General features: G+C 39.4%; 1 protein-coding gene across 2 annotated transcripts; it reads left to right on the top strand.

Annotated features, from left to right (window-relative positions):
* The first annotated feature begins 345 nt into the window (after nucleotides 1–345).
* Nucleotides 346–15,193, top strand: LOC135101974 (GATOR2 complex protein MIOS-A-like). 2 transcript variants are annotated; one of them, XM_064006501.1, is made up of 18 exons: nucleotides 346–508; nucleotides 2,361–2,647; nucleotides 4,743–4,946; nucleotides 5,703–5,874; nucleotides 6,413–6,543; nucleotides 6,959–7,056; nucleotides 7,559–7,650; nucleotides 7,992–8,188; nucleotides 8,303–8,487; nucleotides 9,042–9,187; nucleotides 9,491–9,586; nucleotides 10,111–10,334; nucleotides 10,562–10,692; nucleotides 11,040–11,178; nucleotides 11,666–11,804; nucleotides 12,326–12,539; nucleotides 13,090–13,331; nucleotides 14,874–15,193. In XM_064006501.1, the coding sequence occupies exons 2-18, from the start codon at nucleotides 2,521–2,523 to the stop codon at nucleotides 14,971–14,973; spliced, it is 2,637 nt and encodes an 878-aa protein (XP_063862571.1). In that variant the 5' UTR covers nucleotides 346–508; nucleotides 2,361–2,520; the 3' UTR covers nucleotides 14,974–15,193. The 2 variants fall into 2 exon arrangements, with proteins under 2 accessions (XP_063862571.1, XP_063862572.1); XM_064006502.1 differs by having other exon boundaries at nucleotides 356–508; nucleotides 2,463–2,647.
* The last annotated feature ends 5,824 nt before the right edge of the window (nucleotides 15,194–21,017 follow it).

Below are 21,017 nucleotides of genomic sequence, written 5' to 3'. Positions count from 1 at the left end.
AATTAGCTTTTATCTATTCACCATTGGCATGTGACCAATACTATGTTTAAAAAAAAAAAATCTATAATAATGATCGCTTGTGTATTTGGCAGCCACTGTGTGCTGTTTTTAGCTGTGAGATCAGTGTGTTTTTAGTTGCTTGATGTCTACGTCAATTATGCTGTTTGGGTAAATTCTTGATCATTGTTCTTATTTTTTTTTTCTATTCTAAACTATATATTTTTATAGCTCTTAATTTATCTAATTATATATGCGTCAGAAGCACTTTTGAAAGAACACTTGGCCTTATAATGCTGATATAGAGGTTGTAGTCTGCACTGTAGTTGAAGCTGGGGAAGAAAGACAAAAAGGAAGACAGTGTGAACAGGCAGCCATGGGCGTTAGCAGCAGGAACCGTAGCAAAGACTTATCACTCAGCTGACTGGGGCGCGTGCGGGGAGCAGAGGCGAGGCTCTCCCCTGCCCACAACATAAACAGGAGCTGCCAGGCACTGCTAAGAGAGAAGAGGGTAATATTTTTGTTACTTTTTGTTGTTCTGATATTAGTGCTTGTGTATTATGTAATTTCCAGGGAAGACGGCTTGCTAAAATTGCTAAAACATTTTTTTTTTTCATTGAGCAGTGTAGGAGTGTTTTGTTTTGGCTCCGGCGTAACACCTCTGCAAGGATAATTGTAAAATTTCTGCCAAGTCATTCTACAGTATTGACGCCTATCCCATTATTGAATCCCTACATCTGAAAACGACCTGCACAATTTTAGCTTCTTCCTCATTCATGAATATTTCTTACCTCTGCTACGTTTTTCCTGCACGATTATGGATGCTTCCAGGTCTTTACATGGGTATTATTGAAATAAGCGTAGCCTACCAATTTCATACACTGACTGTTTATTTCTTGGCAAAATGTGAAGTTTTTTCAAGTCGTGGTCAGCAATGAAGTTAATGAATTGAATTAATTTAGGCCTAATCGAAGCTAACCCTCAGATGAAAATTCTAATGTTATTTCAGCATTTTCCCACTCCTGTCCTAGTCACTGTGGCCTTCCTCTGTAATCACTCTAGCTCCTTACCCTAATCACTCTGGCTCCTTCACCCTAGTCACTCTTGCTCCTTCACCCTAGTCACTTTGGCTTCTGTATTTGCCCAACAAAATATTTAGCAACTAAGATTCCATACTAATATTAAATTTTCATTTAGTGTTGGAAAGAATACATAGAGTATTCAATAATCAAAATCTATATAATCTAAGGGAAAATCTCACTAATCTAAGGGAAGCCAAAGAACACCTGACTTCTGATCTCTAAAATTTCTGATTGGGGCAGAGCGAACTTGCTATTGTTCAATGCCTCAAAAACTCAATTCCTCCATCTATCAACTCAACGTAACCTTCCAGACAACTATCACCTCTTCATCTGTGACACTCAACTGCCCCTCTCTTCTACACTGAACATCCTCAGTCTGTCCTTTTCTTATAATCTTGACTGGAACTGGAAACTTCACATCTCATCTCTAGGTAAAACAGGTTCTATGAGTTTAGGTGTTCTGAGATGTCTCTACCAGTTTTTCTCAACACCCCAGCTGCTTATCCATCCACGTATAGAGTATGCTTTACATGTCTGGGCAGTTTCCACTCATACTGCTCTTTTAGACAGGGTGGAATCAAAAGCTTTTCATCTCATCAACTCCTCTCCTCTAACTGACTGTCTTCAGCTTCTTTCTCATCCCTGCAATGTTGCATCTTTAGTTATCTTCTGCTATTTTCATGCTAACTGATCTTGTTAACTGCATGCCTCCCCTCCTCCTGCAGTTTTACTGCACATGACTTTCTCTTATCCCTATTCTGTCCACCTCTCTAATGCAAGAGTTAGCCATTATTCTCAATCATTCATCCCTTTCTCTGTTAAACTCTGGAACTCCCTGCTTGCTTCTATATTTCCACCTTCCTATGACTTTAATTCCTTCATGAGGGAGGTTTCAAGACACTTATCCTTCAAATTTTTAATACCTCTTTGAACCCTGTTCAGGGACTGGCATCTTAGTGGGTTTTTTTTAATTGGATTGAAAAAAAAAAAAGCTCCATGTAAAAATCATCTCATCTGAATGACTCCTTTAAGTGGCAAGTCATTTACGATAAAGTTTCCTTGGGACACTGAGTGTTATCAGAGCCTTTAGTTCACATAGACATTACATTGTTCCATTGTCTCTAATATTCATATAAACTTATATGTACAAGGTTAACAAGTTGGTTACACAGGATAAAAATATAAGTTAGATGTATGTTCATTTAGTCATTTCATAATTAGTCAGCTCTCCAAATATATTTTAAGGAGCCAAGGAAATATTAATGAATAAAATTCAAACAGATTCTTCAGGTTCAAATACAACCTACCAGTCCAACAATGAAAATGACAAGACAGTAGGAGAGGTCATTGTGATTCCAAGAAGCACATACCTGTGTCCATCAGGTGCTGTCTCCATCCTCTGCGGCACCATGCGTAGTGTGCCCAGCAGGCAACCTTGACCATGAGCAGTGTGCGGGTGGATGTCCAGTGGTCACCAGCTGCCCCTGACCAGTTCCTCACCTGGGGCACTGACCTGCAGCTTTACCAGGTGCAGGATGCTCTGCCCTCAGAGACAGTCCAGCCACCACGTGAGTCTTGCAGTTCATGGGTTATGTGGATCTTCAGTCTATACATTAAGATGTAGTGATCCAATTTTGCATACCTTTTATATTTCTAATTTCCCTCTTGTTGACATGACTGATGCTTTGCTCTGACCAAAAATTCTCTTCAGGAAAAGTCTATAAGAAAAATTTTGTCCAAATTGTGTTGTCATTAATCAGAATTTTCTCACTCTCTTTACTAAGAAAAGTAAGAGCTGCAGTTGTGACTGAATGTAACAATAGTTCTGTTGTAGTATTGATATACCTGTGACAAGAAATGAAAGTAAGTATTATAGTCCCTTCACTCTGAAATCAAGGTTCGGGTGGAGTCAAATCCAGGATTTCCCTACCCACAGCATTGCCATGTTTCCTCTGCTCTGGTTGGTAAATGATGGCCTGACACCATTAGGCTTCATTGTGCCCTGACCTGACCTGAGTATGTGTGTGTGTGTGTGTGTGTGTGTGTGTGTGTGTGTGTGTGTGTGTGTGTGAGAACACCACATAAATTTTATGAAGTGAGTGAGATATTGATTGACTGTATGATTCTCAATAGTACTCTCTCTCTCTCTCTCTCTCTCTCTCTCTCTCTCTCTCTCTCTCTCTCTCTTTCATATTATTTATATTTTCTTGCATGCTGGTTATAGTTTTTGATTGCAATGTACAGTACATATCAAAATTTTGACTTTATACCTGCACCATGGCAAGTGAGTGGCAGAAGCACCCAACCCATCCCAGGTCACACAAGTGACACATGACTCATGAGTCATAAAGGCTGGGTATGTAGGTCTAAGTGTTGCCACTCACTGGGACTTTAACAGATTTATCTTTACTATGAAAAAAAACACATACAGTAAAATCCCTCTTATCCGGCATCAACGGGACCGCTGACATGCTGGATACTTGAATAGAAGTGAAATTATGTCCACAATCACCACCCTACACTCACGCATCTTACCATAACAAAGATCAGCTGATCTTAATCAGCAGCTGATCTGATCAGCTGCTTAAGTGTAAGCACAACACGCTTCCTCTTTTCTACAACTTTAGGCATGATGAAGGCGTCAGGCGATAAACAGTGCACACGCGGGACTGAGTCACTGAGTAAACACAGTGCAGTGGGCCACGGGTAGCGCAAAGCAGTGCGCTCTGGTGGCGAGAGGACAAAGTATGCCTCGCGTGGGAATTTTAATTGATTTTAAAAGTACACATTGATTTTTGATTGATTTTAAGGCTCGGGAAAAAATGTGCCGGATACTTGAAGCTGCCAGATGAGAGGGATTTTACTGTATTATACTGACATTCCTTCCATTTGTATTATGAACATAATTGTTTCACTATTTACTCATTTTAGAACTACAGAGGAAGGCTGCAAAAACAATGTTGTTTTTTCAGCAATGCTGTAAAAATAAGTATGCCACATTTCTTTGTTGCTGTATAAGTACTCTTTGCATATTAAGTTTGTTTTTCTTTGATATACTAAAATATTTATTTTAAATTGCAGTGGTAGTATACATTTACATATCTGTGATTTCTTTTACATATATCACAGCAATTACATATCATTGATTTAGGAAGCATGGCCATGCTGCAGGCAGGGGAATCCCCATGCTGACCCCATCCAAACCTTGGTTTTAGAGTGGTGGGACTATAGTAAAAATATAATGTTGAGTAGGGTTATTTTTTCCTCTCCAAAGTAACCATGAGCTGACTTTCATTGAGTTTGTTTCTGTAGATTTCAGTTGAAACAGGGATTGGTTCCTTATGCTTGTATATCAGAATGGTCTAGTCATCCTCACAGGCAGCAGTTCCTCTGGTTAGGATGACATCCAAGCATCCTTGTTATTCACACATCTACCCTTCTGAGAATATCCTGTGAATTGACACCAAGGATAACATTAGGAAAGTAGATAATAATGGTAACATGGCAGCCATACTACACTCTTGGTTAGTGGGCAAGTAGCTTCTCACATAATGAAGATAAACACAATAGCATCTCACCGGTATATTTTTACTTTTTAAAGAGTAAGCATATTCTTGTGTTTATTTAGAAGCTACTTTTAAATGACTGCACAATTGTTTTCAGGGGTACGCTTAAGTTCCCATTCAGTGGCATCCCTACTGGCCACCAACAATGACATCCAGTACATCAAGTGTGTGTCGTGGTGCCCTGCTGTGGAGAGCGACCCCACCCACCAGTTACTGGCAGTGGGTCAGGCCAATGGCAAGGTGGCCATCACCAACTTCAGCAAATTAGCTGACCCACGTGGCATTAAGGGCAAAGAGTTCAGTAAGTGTTGATAATTTGTAAGGCTTCAGTGTTACATTGCATGTACGAGTATATAGTGCAACCTTGAAAATTTTTTTTTCCAGAATATACTTGACCATCACTTTCATGAAGAGTTTGCTGAAACAATGAAATGACATTTTGGTTGTTGAACTTATTTTCTCTTCATCTCAGTATCGGTAAAGTTCATGTAATTTGGATGTTTGTGTCTGTCTGATACCTCCTTGTACATTGCATGACAAATAGCCATATTGAAGCAACTATGTTGTCATGTGATACTTCTGTCATACTTGTACTATCATCAGTCACATTAGGCATGGAGCAAGTCAGAGGACTCAGGCTTTAGGATAGGAAATATTTGAGCCAAATGTACAATAGGAACATGATCATTGTAATGGATGTATTCTGACCAAGCACATGCACTGTAAATTATGTAATTCAAGCAACACTTACAAAATAACAAAGAAAAGAAAGAAATTAATAAAGATTTCATATATCCAGCATTGGGTTGATAATGTTTTGATGGTATTTTGAATTTCACAAATATTGTGAATAACATTTGTTGAATTTGTGATATGCTTTTCTGAAGAACAGTGAAGAGTTAAATTTTATTAAAGTTATGCTAAAATTCTTCCATATTTGTAAAGAATTAATTGCACTGACTTTTCCCACACCTATCCATTCTGATGATAATGATGAAGTGTCCTGTATGTTGCAAGTATCTTAACATGGTCTTGATGGTACCTACCATTCTCCTAGATCCCAAGCATGCCCGTCCAGTCAACTCACTGGCGTGGTCAAGTCAGGAGCCACAGCTGCTGGCAGCCGGTCTGGACAAGGTGCGCACTGACCATTCAGTTGTTGTGTGTGATGTGTCGCGGCCTGGGCTGGCTCCCTCATACACTTTCGAACAAAGGAACTCCATCTCAGGGTTAGTTGTGTTTATATTGAAAGAGTGGCTCACTTTTCTGTGTGTGTGTTTGTGTGTGTTTGTGTGTGTGTGTGTGTGTGTGTTTTTTACTTTAGTCTGTTGATGACCATTTGGGAGTATCCCCCAAGGAGATGGCTGCAGCAGAAGAGCTTTCACCCCTCCCTAACTAAACACCCCATCTTGCTTGTTCAAGCACTCCATTTTCTTTAGCACATTGTTTTCACATATGACATTTATCCTGTTCTTCTATCCTTCCAACTGACCTTCCTCTCCTTTTAGGAGTACATACATGAAAAAGGTTATAGTAAAGAATCGAATAAGTATGTAGGGAATGTGAGGATAGAGAAAAATAGATGTTCTGTTGTGACTATTCTTTTATGCTTCTTAAGGGAGTGAGGTGTCAGAAGGAGATAGATAAATATATAGATTGTACAGATTCTTATTGTTATTATAATTGATTTACTTAATTAAACAATATTTATTATACTGGTTCTTTTATGATTTTCATACCAAACTGAGGTGTGATATTTTGATGCAGAGATGTGCTGAAGCCGTTGATGGAGTATGGGAATGCAGAGACAGCACACAGTGTGGCCTTCTCCCTACACACAGCCAGAACACTGATGGCTGGCATGAACAACAAGCAAATCAGATTATTTGATCTCAGAGGTATGTTCTTCTCCTACCAGACTTTATCATAACACATGCATTCTGTTTAACTCAGTTCATCATTGTTTTTATTTTACTTTTACTCATTGTCATCATAAAACACCACATTGATTCAGTTACAGAGGTTTTGGCTGCTCTTGCTGCTGGATTATCTTACTAATATAATTTTGTTATATAATTCAATTGAGAGAAGGACAGACTTCCTGCACTATTGTTGTCTTTGAAGGGTAAAACTTTCAGTGACTTACTTCATGAGATACAACTTGCTTTTCCTTCAGTCTTTGTGAACTCTTGAAAGCAACTAAAGTACATAAGTAAAGTAACATTTAATGTATAAATTTCTAAAGCATGCATAAGTTTCACATCAGAAGTATGAGTTAGGTGGTACCATGGCCATAGCTGAGACTCCTTACAGAGAACAAGATGTGTGCTTCCACCAACACAAAGGCGGTGTATGGGATCTGTACTGATATCCACAATCAACACAGATTTGCCTCCTTTTTTGAGAATCAGGCAAGTAAATTTTTTTAATAAATACTGTTGAACTTGAGTTGTTGTTATGGTTTTATTCTGCTTTGAGTCTTATTTTTCTTGCTCATTTTGACTTCCAGTTTGAAATTCTTTGTGTCAATCCAGCCTTTTCCTCCTTTCTCTTCTGTCTTTTAGTGTATTGTCTCTTCTAAGTTAGTCCATTTCTGGCATGTCAGTCCTCTCCAAAGTCTCTTGACTGCATCTTTACATCTCATCCCTGGCTTCCTCCAGGTCTGTTGCCTCAAGTGAATATTCCATAATTTTTTGCCAACATCTCTTGGTATGAACCAAACGTCTCAGCTGCTTCACATGAATATTTTTATGTCTTATTTAGTGTATTCTTTCAAGTTACTCTGCATTAGTAGAATAATTTCTAGTTTTATCAAAATTTTTATCTTGTTTTGTTTTATTTGAACAGATTGCTGAAAAAGAAAAGAAATAATACATTAGTGCTATGAAACTTTAATGTTAATTGATGTTGCAGGTATCCATATGGGATCTACGTAACATTGAGCGGCCAGTGCTGAACCTGGATGCTAGTAAACCTGTCACTAAACTTTCCTGGTGCCCCTCACGGTGAGATTCTTCATATTGTTGCTCTAACATACCTGTCATCACTACTATCATTTTCATCATCATCATTTTGGAAGGCCATTTCTATTTTACAAAGGACATTTTGTTACTTAATGGTAACTCACATAGTGACATAATTATTTGAATTTGTTTAATTTTTCTATTCCTTTGCCCCACAAACTGACACTGCTTCAAATACAAAATGTTTATCATGCTTCATCCTTACAGTAATATGTACCTATTTTTTAAGTTCTGCAAATATACAATTCATTTCTCACCTCTCCCTTATACATTTTCTTTTGTGGTTAAGACTTTTCTGCCTTTGACTATGCTGTCTCCTGCAGAGTTGGATTGGTGGCATCACTGTGTCGAGACAGCTCTACAATCCGACTCCATGACATCCTTCACTACACAGCAGGTGGAGAAGACCAGGAGCCTGCTGTTATAACCCGCTCCATCACACCTGATGCTTCCACTTTCATTTCAGCCTTTTCTTGGCACCCAACACATGAAAACAGGCTTCTCACTGCCTCATACACAGGTGCTTTGTATTTATATTGTCAATGTGATCATGATGTGTTTTGTTAAGGTAAAAAGTCCAGTGACTTACTTTTGATTTGCACTTGAGTACTAATATTGCCACTGCTCTGTCTAGGGAAGCTTGTGGACTACAGTGTGCAAGAGAGGATCACCCTGAACTGGTCAGCCACAAGTGCTCTTGTCTGGACCAATGGCAAGAAGACCCTCCAACAGGTGGACTGTACGCATCCTGTGTATGCACATTATGATGATGTTCTCACAGCTATCATGATACGTGCACAGAAGAAATATGGTCTCTATGTAAGTATGGAAAAAAAAAATTTAAAGTGTGTGCATGTGTGTGTGTGTGTGTGTGTGTTAATTTGTATGCTGGCATTTGTGCACTCAGATGAATTGTAGAGGATCATGTAGAAATTTGGGCCATACAGAACAAGGATCCAAATTAGTTGGTCTGACTTCACCCAAGAGGAAACAGTACATAAGCAAACATTGAGGTTAGCTATACAGTGTAATTGATTTTTACAGTGAGTTGAGGATCATTGTTTCTAACATTCAAGAATGTTTCAACTTCTACATTGCCACCAATATTTCATTTGTAATTAGGCATCTCACTCCATTTTTATTATTTTGTAGGGCATTAAAATTTATAATTCTAATCCTATATCCGGTTATGGCAGGAGAATTATCAGATGTGTTTTTTTTTTAGTGTCATGACTCGGATATCACTTATCTAGCTGTTTATAGTTGTACATGATAGCAAGTGTTTGTAATAAATATTCCATGAGTACAGTGGCTTGCTTAATTTGTAAATGTATGTGACAAGCCTTTGAGGTTCAGGTGTTCTCTTCAATCAGGTGGATAACTTGGCTATGAATGGAGAGGTCGCAGGTGATATATCCCTTCGCAATTTGTGGACATGGCTTGATGCAGCCAAAGGTCTGGCCACTACTGGTAATTTCAAGCTGCCAGGAGGAGTCCCATATAGGTACCATGGAGTCTGGTGAGTACTGTATTACATTACAGATACAATATAACATTTTGTTATTTACCTTTTATTTGTTCTTTTGCTGAAGTCATGTATTGCACAAATATCTGCTCACCTACTTTCCTTCAATATCTCCCTTTTTCAGATTCCCCTTGAAAGAGAATGGCTCAGGTAGCCACTGCTTAAGTCTAACATCTCTTTGTCCACTCATCACACTTGTCCTGATTAAAGCTATAACTTTGAGAGTAGGATTTGAATATATTGTCTAAGAAATTTCAACTTGCTAAGTATATTAAACCCATATATTGGGAATTGCAGGAGTCTCTTGACTGCTGGCAACTTGAATTCTGATGTCATTAACCGTCCCTGGATTGGACAAGAAGGCCAAAAGCAGCAGTTTGCCAAAGTATTCCGGTAAGTAATTTTGTCGTACTTTAAAATATGAACAGTACGCCATTTTCATGTTTTTTGCTTTGACTTGGATTTTGAGACCTGGGAGAGAAGGAATGTTAAAGAATTTTAGGAGGAACTAATATTGGAGACATTTCTGTGTTTGAAGACATGAAAAATGGAGAAAAGTCCACCACTATCTAGTGCAGCAAAACTTGTAACAAATGTCTTTTTCACCAAGATACTAATAATCTTGATCTTTGGAAAACAAGATAGGAAAAGGGATTATGAAATATTTATAAAGTTTAGGTTAAATATTGTGAATTGTCAAAACTAGATTTGCTGAAAACTTTACCTTGTTTAAAATTTAAGTTATATATTTTTTAACATGCAAGTCACAGATGAAGGATTGATTTGAACAATAGTATAAAAAATACATATTTCTGGTTTTTGGGATTAGATATGATGTCATATGTGAATTGTCCTTGCATTAATTACTAACTTTGGTTAAGGAAGAAATAATTTTAAAGTCTCACATACACATTTAGGAGTGAGGAGCGCAGCCGTGCCCTGGAGCTGTGTTCGTGGGGCTTTGAGAATGAAAGTCTTCTGGGAAGCTTCTTGGCTCAACTAGAAGCAGCAGGCAGTCATACACGAGCTGCTGCAGCTGCAGTTTTCAATCAGCGCATAAAAGAAGCAGTACAAATCTTACAACGAGGGGCTGCCAGCAGGAAGTTACCAGAACTTAATTCAACTGCAATGGCTCTTGCTGGTACAGTATTCAGTGATGAGAATTAATTTCCTTAAGTAAATGGAAAAAGTTTTAAGTTCTGGAGTTAACCAGGAATTCTGATTCAAAGTATAAAGGCTTAGGAAAGTATAAATATGAAAAGTGTTTGAGTCATATAGGTGCATACAGTTTATGTAGCTTCATTGTACATAAATGTCATGTGGATGTTGACTGTTGAGCATGCACCAAGTATCTTAGTGTTTCTTCAGGATACACAGAGGAGAGGAAGGCCCTCTGGAGGGAGACCTGCATCAGCCTGCGCTCCCAGCTGACTGACCCTTACCTGCGGGCCATGTTTGCCTTCCTCACTGATGATGCAGACTCCTTTGATCCTGTGCTGGTGAGTGGAGTCCTGGTTTATTACAGCTGGTACTGAATGAAATCAGAGTGTAGTGATGTAGCAACATTTCTGTGAACACGCAGGGATGAATTTTAGTTCTAGGGTTTGAATGATATGAATGCTCTATGTCCTGTTTAATCTGTTGGTCTCATTTTTCTTCCAAAAATTATTATTTATTTTTTATTTCTTATTTATTTATTTACTTTTTTTTTGTCCTGCTTTTATGTTGCAAGAAGGTCAGGGATGATTTTTAAAATTAGAATGAAGGGGAGGCAACTGGCAGTCTAAAGTAAAGTCCTGTTATAAGGACTGTACTGTAGAGTTGATGGTTGTGTTGTTGGTTGCAGGGAGAGGCAGAGATGGCAATTCAGGATCGCGTGGCCTTTGCTTGCTCTTACCTGAGTGATGTACGCCTCATGGACTACCTGGAGAAGCTGAACACAAGGCTCACAGAAGAGGGGAACTTGGATGGCATCTTGCTGACAGGTGTGTGGCCTTGAACACTTCGTCATGCTGATCATTATCATTATTACTGTCAAGTTTGTTTTTCCTTTTATATGAAAGATTAGAACACCAGTTCAGTAAGTTAGAAAATAGTAAAAATGAAAACCCAGTCATCCACCGAAGTAATCACAACCATCCCAGCTGCAATATAGACACTTAATTTTCTCTTATGGTGGCTAAGCACGGAATGAAAATTAAAATGTTTAAGTTGAACATATATAATGAGGATGTTTTCATCCATTGATTTGTTGTCTGCACATTATCTTGGAACATGACACTGCATAATATCTTAGCCACTTATGAACATCTTGAAATCCAAGGTACTGTGAGTCTGTGGAGAGAGAGAGAGAGAGAGAGAGAGAGAGAGAGAGAGAGAGAGAGAGAGAGAGAGAGAGAGAGAGAGAGAGAGAGAGAGAGAGAGAGAGAGAGAGAGAGAGAGAGAATGACACCATTATTACATCCTTGACAGGTCTGTGTTCAGAGGGGATAGACCTGCTGCAGCGTTATGTTGATCTGACTGGGGATGTGCAGACTGTGGCTCTGGTTACTATCCACACTCTACAACATGCCATTGCCAAAGACTCCCGTTTGGCACATTGGGTGCAGAGGTGAGTAGAGGTGCAGTGTGTGCTACCATTTCTTCCTTAGTAAAAGTTGTGTGTTTTGTGGCTGTTGCTTTCAATGCCACTATTATTTTTTACACATGCAAGATGTACATTTGGGGAATTTACTTTGAGCTCAGTTACTGATATAATCGTTTTTAGTTCTTTTGTCTGCATTAAGTACATCAAGGTTGCAAGTAGCACATCTTTATGGTGGATGAATGCCTGTACACAACTTGAAAATGTGCTTCTTAATACTCTTAACTTCTGGTGAGAGATGTCTAGCAGAAGAGTGACCATGCTAAACATGTCAAAAACCATTGTTCATACCTATAAATAATATTGATACATAGGTATTTCATATTTATATCAAAATGCAGTTCTTTCATTGAAAAAAAAAACTTTCAAAGTTTTAAAATGAAAATAGATAAATCTGCACTGGTGCAGTTTGCAGTCCTGAATAATACTTATTGCTGGGGATGTATTGATGATAAAAAGAATAAAGAGCAACTAACATTCTTCAACAGCTATAGGAACCTGTTAGACAGTCTATGTCTCTGGAATGAACGAGCACAGCTAGATGTCATCATGAATGAGAACAAACATGCTGAGAGGCCACCTCAACATATCTATATTACCTGTAACTTTTGCAAGAAGGGTATTACTCCGTACATACAGGCTGCAGGACGACCCAGGAATCCTTATGCACGGTTTGGCACAGGTTCCTCCAACAAGTCAAAGGTAAAATCATTGAACATCTTTATGAAATGCCACATCAGATGCTGAGATCCTACTTTGTTTTTTATAAAATGTAAATTGTAATGACTGCCATTTTAACTAATAATGTTACCAACTTGTGGAAGCATAATAACATTTGATGTGTTGTTGTTGTTTTGTGGCAAGTGTATTCATGAAAGACTAAAATAGGTTTGTCTTATTTCATCTTGATGCTTCAGTTTACCTTGCAGCAAATAGACACTGTATTAAGTTGAGGAGTTATGACTGCTTCCTGTCAGAAGTCATAGGCTAGGAATTATACCTTCTTATATGTACATGTAAATGTATTCCTCAGAGGGACCAGAAATTATCTAGATCACATCCTAGGAAATAAACAAAGCAGTTATAAATAAACTGGTTAATTATTAATACAAAATTTTGTTGGAAGTAAAACCATTCATTGTCAGCCTTTTTGCTGAACTTGTTTTTAGATACCAAGTCAAGGGTCTGAACAAGAGAAACATCAATTATATTATTTTAAGAGATCCATGACACCAATCTGTACCTTACACAGATGCAGGCATGTCCCAATTGTCGCAAACCACTCCCTCGGTGCTCCCTGTGTCTGGTGCACATGGGGACACCCTCAGGATGGGACAGCACCACTCAAAAGACCTCAGTGCAAGAGGATACTGGGGAAGGCCCAGCCTCTGCATCTACCAGCAGGAGGAAGCTTAGCCATTTCTCATCATGGTTCACTTGGTGCCAGACCTGCCGTCACGGAGGACATGCCCATCACCTCATGGAGTGGTTCAAGTAAGTGCCATGGAACATGTTTGCTAAAGGATTATTTTGACATCCCACTCCCCCCTCACACACACTGATATTATATCAACCACAACAAGGAGTACACACACACACACACACACACACACACACACACACACACACACACACACACACACACACACACACACACACACACACACTATTGATGTATTGGATATCCACTCTGCATATGCATCCATGGAGCATCCACAGTAAAAATATCATCCACAAGGAAAGATGAGGAAAGGAACAGGGGGAGGAAGGGACACACTGTGGAGGGGAGGGAGGAAAGGAGTTCATAACGAGGAAGGAGAGTACTTGGGCAAGGAAGTTGAGGAAGGGTGAAAGAGGAGAATAGAAGTACAGGGAGAAAGTAGAAAAGATAAATATAAACAGGAAGGGTGAGGAGTGAGTGAAGAATTAGAGGGAGAGAGGAAGTATTGGAGATTAAGTACTTCCCTTTTCCCATCCCTTGCTCCTTTTGGTCCTTCCTCCATCCACCCTCTTCCCACTTCTACTCCCTCCATTTCATTGCCCACAGTATGGCCCCAGCTTAGTTACCTCTACATTCTTTATATATATATATATATATATATATATATATATATATATATATATATATATATATATATATATATATATATATATATATATATATATATATATATATACTTTTTTTTCTATTCACTTATTTATTTATTTATTTTATTTATTTTTATCTTTTTTCTCTTTTCTCTTTCTTTCCTCTGGATCTTTGTGTGGCAGAAATGGCACACTTTATATTACTATCATATACATGAAAATTATCTGCATCCACAACCACAGGTATGGAGATAAAAGAAATCCACAACCACATCCGCATCTGCAAATATCGACATTTTAACATTGCAGTCTTATCTGCAACCGCAGTTTATGAGAAATTCAAACCCAGCTCAGCATCCACATCCGTGGATCTCCAAAATTTATTGTCTGATACATCACTAGCGCACACACACACACACACACACACACACACACACACACACACACACACACACACACACACACACACACACACACACACACACACACACACACACACACACACACACACACACACACACACACGTGCTTCATCCTAAACTCTCTCTCTCTCTCTCTCTCTCTCTCTCTCTCTCTCTCTCTCTCTCTCTCTCTCTCTCTCTCTCTCTCTCTCTCTCTCTCTCTCTCTCTCTCTCTCTCTCTCTCTCTGAGCCCAGACAGACAAGACCATTAAGTCCCAAAATCATTACTAAAAGAACATTAATAAGAGGAGGGCATAATAAATAAGATAAGTTTTGACCCTTAAGGCTTATGGACATAACAATCTCTATATTAATTTTTATACCAAGCTGATCACCCCCTTCTTAAATGAGACTGCTAAACAAATAGTATTCTCTTTTTTACTTAGAGACTGTCAACTTCTAGTATGTATCATTATATATTCCTTTCCAAGTACCTGTTTCATATATATCAGTCTTGTTATACATTACAACACTTAAAATTTTTCAGGGAACACAGTGAGTGCCCAGTCACAACATGCACGTGTAAGTGCATGAGTTTGGACACTGTGAGTAAAGTGTCCTCATCCTCAATCAACGTATCTAAATGAGGTCATGGAAGTTTCTACATGTATTATAGTTAATTTAATGTGAGGATGATATGAGAGTATAAGAGAATATGGCTGCTGCACATGTGATGTTACAAATAAAATAATTTTGTATTTTTTCCAAATGATATTTTTTTTCAAGCTTGCTCAAAATGAGTTTACTTCCCATACATCATTCACCTCTTTGCATCAAACACCTATTGTTAATAAAGATAAACCTTTATCAACTGAGCTTCAATATCCTTAGAATTTGCATGAAATATTACAGATTTAAGTAGTGGTGCTGGATGGACAGATATTGTCTTCCTTGATAGAGAGAGATGGCAAGAGTGACAACTAAGGATGAGTGGCATGGAAGCTGAGGACAAATGAACGAAATTTTTGTAATCATATCTAGACTCTGTGCCAGTGATCAAAGAGCCATGAAGATAGAAATATAGAACAACAGAAAAGTAATAAAAATCTTCAATTACAATCTTCTGAAATTTCACTGAGAGAGAGAGAGAGAGAGAGAATGGCAAGACGATCATCTAACGAAAACCAAAACAATGAGTTGGATGCAAAAAAAACGGTTTAATAGCAATATTTTCAGTTTATATGAAGGACAATCTATTCACCGCAGAAACCATTCCCAGGGGCAGACTTCGCTCGTGACGCAGACGACGAGGTAGCCATCACTCTGTGATTTGGGAGTAGTAGGTGTTCGAGACGCCCAGCAAATTAGGTACCTATTTTCTCCCATGTCACATTACAAACACATGAATTAATAAATAAACAGACTAATAGTCCATGAATAAAGAAATAAATAGATAACGCGCACAACAAATCAATTCATGAACAAAAGAACAAGTGAACAAAAATGACACACACACACACACACACACACACACACACACACACACACCATCATAAGACGTATACATAGTAATAAGGAAGTGGGTATAAGTGAAGCGTGACAGTTATGAATCATACACTGCTGGCCGCAAAACAGCAAATACTTTGTGTCAACATGCATTTCTTTTCTCTATTTTCTTTACCTTCATAGCGTCATTTTTCCAGAGAATGCCTTACGTTTCCTCAAAATCACCTCAACATTTCCCCTCCGGCTCTTGATCATACGCGGAAAAATCACACTAGGTATATTATATTTCCTTCGCTTTGTCATAACACGTCACTCTCCCTTCAGTATGACCACCACGCTTCCTGTTCCTCCTTCCGATACTTCAGTCACCACTCCTTGACGTCAGCACTCCTAACATCTGCTCCACCAAAACTCTCACACTCCATCCACAGTGGTGACAAGCAGCCTCGCCCATTATCCCTTCACTGTCCACCGCCGTGTCTTTCCCGTCGCTAAAACGAAGCCTTCGCGGAATCGGTGTAATTATGTCTTTATTATTTTCCTTTTCGTCCCTTACCGGCCTCACCTTCTATATAGCCTTTCGCAATCCCGCGTCCAAATAGACTCTGCCGGGCTGCGTCAACATCGCCGACTATCAACAGAGCGGAGGCCCTAACCCAGAAACAAGGTAGAGCTCGCGGACTGCTCCTGGCGTTTGTGGGGGTCGAACTACGCCTTGTCTTCCACTTGTGTGTGTGTGTGTGTGTGTGCCAAAAGAGATCTTTCAAACACTTCTTATTTTTTTTCTTTCTTTCTTTCTTTCTTTCTTTCTTTCTTTCGAGAGAGAGAGAGAGAGAGAGAGAGAGAGAGAGAGAGAGAGAGAGAGAGAGAGAGAGAGAGAGAGAGAGAGACAGAGAGAGAGAGGCGAGGATAGGGAGTAAATAGATCCATGGTGAGGTCTGGCGGTGGTGTGTTGACCTCTTTCACTTTATTTAGTGGCCAAAGTTCAGCACTTTTGGTGGAAGAATAGCCAATGATGCTCTATTCTTCAGTGAGCAACAATACCGCCACCAACAACAATACCACAGCCAGTAACAACAACAACAACAACAACAGTACCACCACCACTACTACTATTACTATTACAACAACAACAACAACAACAACAACAGTACCACCACCACTACTACTATTACTATTACAACAACAACAACAACAACATCAATTACTACTACTACTACTACTACTACTACTACTACTAATAATAATAATAATAATAATAACAATAATAATAATAATAACAACAACAACAATACCGCAGCCAGTAACAACAACAACAGCACCATCACCACCACCACTACTGCTACAACTATTACAATAACAACGACAAAAACAACAACAACAACAACAACAACAACTACTACTACTACTACTACTACTACTACTACTGCTATTACTTATAATAATAATAATAATAATAATAATAATAATAATAATAATAATAATAATAATAATGATAATAATAATAAAAATAATAATAATAATTACAACAACAACACCAACAACAACAACAACAACAACCATTTACCCTGTCTCCGTCCTCGTCTTGTTACCATTATCAACGTCCTCTCGACTATCACCAATATTCTCGTTCCACACACACACACACACACACACATACACGTCACTTGGAGACACACAGTAAAAACACGTCTAGTTTAAATAATGAATCAAGAGAGAGAGAGAGAGAGAGAGAGAGAGAGAGAGAGAGAGAGAGAGAGAGAGAGAGAGAGAGAGAGAGAGAGAGAGAGAGTCTCCAAGATCTTATTTTCTTCTTCCTTCTGTTGCTCATCCACCTCTTTCTTTTCCTCCTCCTGCTCCTTTTCTTATTCTTTCTCCTTCTCCTTCTTTCTGTACGGCGACACCACAAACTTAAGATGCCGCCGCCGCCGCCGCCGCCGCCGTCTCGAGGAAGTGAAGAGAGAGATAAAATTCAACAAAAGACAACCCTATTTGTCAGGCAAGACGGTATCGCGCGGTGGATCCTCCTTCCCTTACACCCGTCTCTTTCCCCTTCCCACAAAACCATCCCGCTGCTGCCCGCTGGACCTCCGCTGGCCGCCACACAACCACAGGCCACACGTAACACAATCAACCAAAATAACGCCTTCTCTGACCCCTGCCACCGCCACTTGTAGGGGAAATAGACTTAGCAAGGATGGGAATGTGCAGAAGAGGCCGAGCGTAAGTCGAGGACAGATAGACAGACATGTACAGGCAGACGGACAAGTAGAGAAGCAGACAAGCACTTCTCAGAAACCACGGATGGTCTGCCAGCCCTGCATTTCTGCGTGATGTGATTTAGCATGTACTATGTAGCTCACTTGAGGCATAAAGTGCATGCGGGGGAAAAATGGGGAGGAAGGAAAACAATGAAAACACGAGTCATGGTTGTGAGTTTTAAGAAGTGAGCATTATACTGTATGTGTATGTGTGTGTGTGTGTGTGTGTGTGTGTGTGTGTGTGTGTGTGTGTGTGTGTGTGTGTGTGTGTGTGTGATAATAATAATAATAATAATAATAATAATAATAATAATAATAATAATAATAATAATAATAATAATAATAATAATAATAATATTATTATTATTATTATTATTATTATTATTATTATTATTATTATTATTATTATTATTATTATTAATCAATTAATTAATTAATTATTTATTTTATTTATCTATTTTTATACTGTGTGTGTGTGTGTGTGTGTGTGTGTGTGTGTGTACACACACACACACACACACACACACACACACACACACACACACACACACACACACACACTATTATTATTACTACTATTAAACTGATGATGATGATAATAATAATAATAATAATAATAATATTCATCATCATCATCATCATCATAAATAAAAACGCGTCTACACAGCAAGTGCCGAGCGTTGCCCGAGCAAAGAAAGCTGCGATGGGCAATAAATCAAAGCATGACATAAAAAGAGGGACCCTGTGAGTCTATCCTGGGAGTTAGCGGGATGGACGAAATGTACTGCTGTGGCGTAATAGACGGAAGTTTTGGTGCTGGTATAGAAGGTCGGGAATGGATAACTGACCACGCCGTATCCTTGCCCGGAAGCTGAAAGGCTGTGGATATCTAATGAGGATAGAGATGACATGATCTAATCAATGGTAGTGTTTGACACGGTGATTAAAACCTGACTGCCTGGAATGCACTGAGCTCTGCAGGAAAACTGATAATCAAGGAGTATTAGTCATGCCATAGTTTCATTCATATAAGCTCGTATATTACAGAAATTATCAACATTTGGTCACAAATTTTCTCAGCCACAAGCTGTCAGAGGGAAGCTGTCTGGCGGAAAAGAAGTGCACACTTTTGATACTTGCATACCATTTTCCACTAAGGCAAGACACAAATCACGCTAGAAAAATAAAATAAAATAAAATAAAATAACACATCTGTGTGTTTCCCTGGTGCCGCTGTCACCCGGAGAATCTTGGCCTACTGGGTTCAGCGGACATTCGGCAGCCTGTGCGTCGTGCGGTGAGTCTGCTGACTGGGCAGCGTATTCGACTCTGTCCTCGCAGCAATGAGCGACACGGCAGCACGACGCCACCACGGTGATGACAGTTCGACACATGTCCTACTAGGGGTGAGAGGCGCGGTGGTAGAGAGGTGTGTTTCATTCAGGACAGCCACGTGTAGGCTTGATGGCTTCTTGCAGCTTCCCTTATTTTCTTATGTTCTTATGGCGTCATGTCCGCTTTATCGGTATTACGTTCAGTTTGGAAGCCGACGCATTTTTTCCTTTCAGACTATCGTATATAATTTTCCTGATCCGCGGACTAATACCACGCAAGCACATTTCTTCACTTGCAAGTGTTTCCCAATATTAGTGTCGGTATTTATGTACGTCTCTCAGTGGGGTCGGCATCGCGGAGGTCAGTGCCGCCGCCTCAGCACTCGCCCTCCTCGTTCACTTATAGAATGTGCGATTCCAGACGACGAACGCAGCCACCTGAATTGGCAATACGCGCCTTGAAAATTTATTTTTTGCTTTATGCAGGTCATGCCAACGTGAGAGGGATGGGTTATGCGTCTTCTCCTTATTCTCGTCTTGCAATCTCATGTCACCCATCATAATATACTGAAGCACCTTTTAGTCTTATCCTAACAATGACCATTTTACACTTTCCCACTCATTGTACATTTTATCTTATCCTTGTCATCTGTCAAGCGTTTATTCCAATCTTTGCGTTCACTTCTCCCTGCGCTGGTTTCAATAAATCCCTCATAGTTCTCCTGCATTTCTTCTGCTTCCTTATCATGGATTTCAATCGTATTTCTTTCTTCGTTACATGCAACATTATTCTTCATCTCTTCCTCCTCATTTCTGTCCTCTATCTTAATACAGTACAGTGATGGAACACGCTCAAGGAACAGCTCTTCGTCACTTAGGCATAAAATAAACGCACTGGTTTCTGCGTGTCTGGTCACTGGCTTGCTCAAGAAGTCCACCCAGCACAGGAAGATGACGCAGTTCTTTCCTTGTTTCTATTTCACAGTCACCTTCACCAGATCTTCAATGTCATCCCACTTCACTCATTTCATTAGGTTCATCTACATCTCTTTCTTCATCGGTAGTTTATTACTTTTTTTTTTTTTCAAGTCCCTTTTTTTCATCTTCACAACGTGCACACACCACATCCCCAAAGATTCTATCCATAATGTTACCTTTATTATAAACACCAATGTTCATCCTGCTACAGCCCTCAGCCTATTGTGTGAGTTATTTAGCTCGCTGCACGAACACCTTCCCCCCTGCCCAGGTATAAAATAAATGTTTTGACTTCCGGGTCCTCGGTCACAACCTTCCATCAGGAGTCCATCAATCACAGAAAGATGACGTACTTCTCTCCTTTCAATCTCACGCATACCTACCCGGGTCTGCATGTTACTCCAGGTGGCCTTCAGTAGATCTACGACTAAATGTGACACTCGTGAGGTGCAACTCGGAGTGTTACGGTCACTCTTTTCGCAAGGTAGAGGACAGTGCAGATATGTAGCGTACACATGCAGAATAACACAGGCCTCGCTTATCGATGCAAATATCAACTTTGCGAGGCGATGGCTGGCCTTCCTTGGTGCTGGTGCACTCTCCAGTCAACAT

This window comes from Scylla paramamosain, chromosome 7 (genome assembly GCF_035594125.1).
Source record: "Scylla paramamosain isolate STU-SP2022 chromosome 7, ASM3559412v1, whole genome shotgun sequence".
Lineage (NCBI taxonomy): Eukaryota > Metazoa > Arthropoda > Malacostraca > Decapoda > Portunidae > Scylla > Scylla paramamosain.
This window is presented reverse-complemented; position numbering and strand designations above follow the sequence as displayed.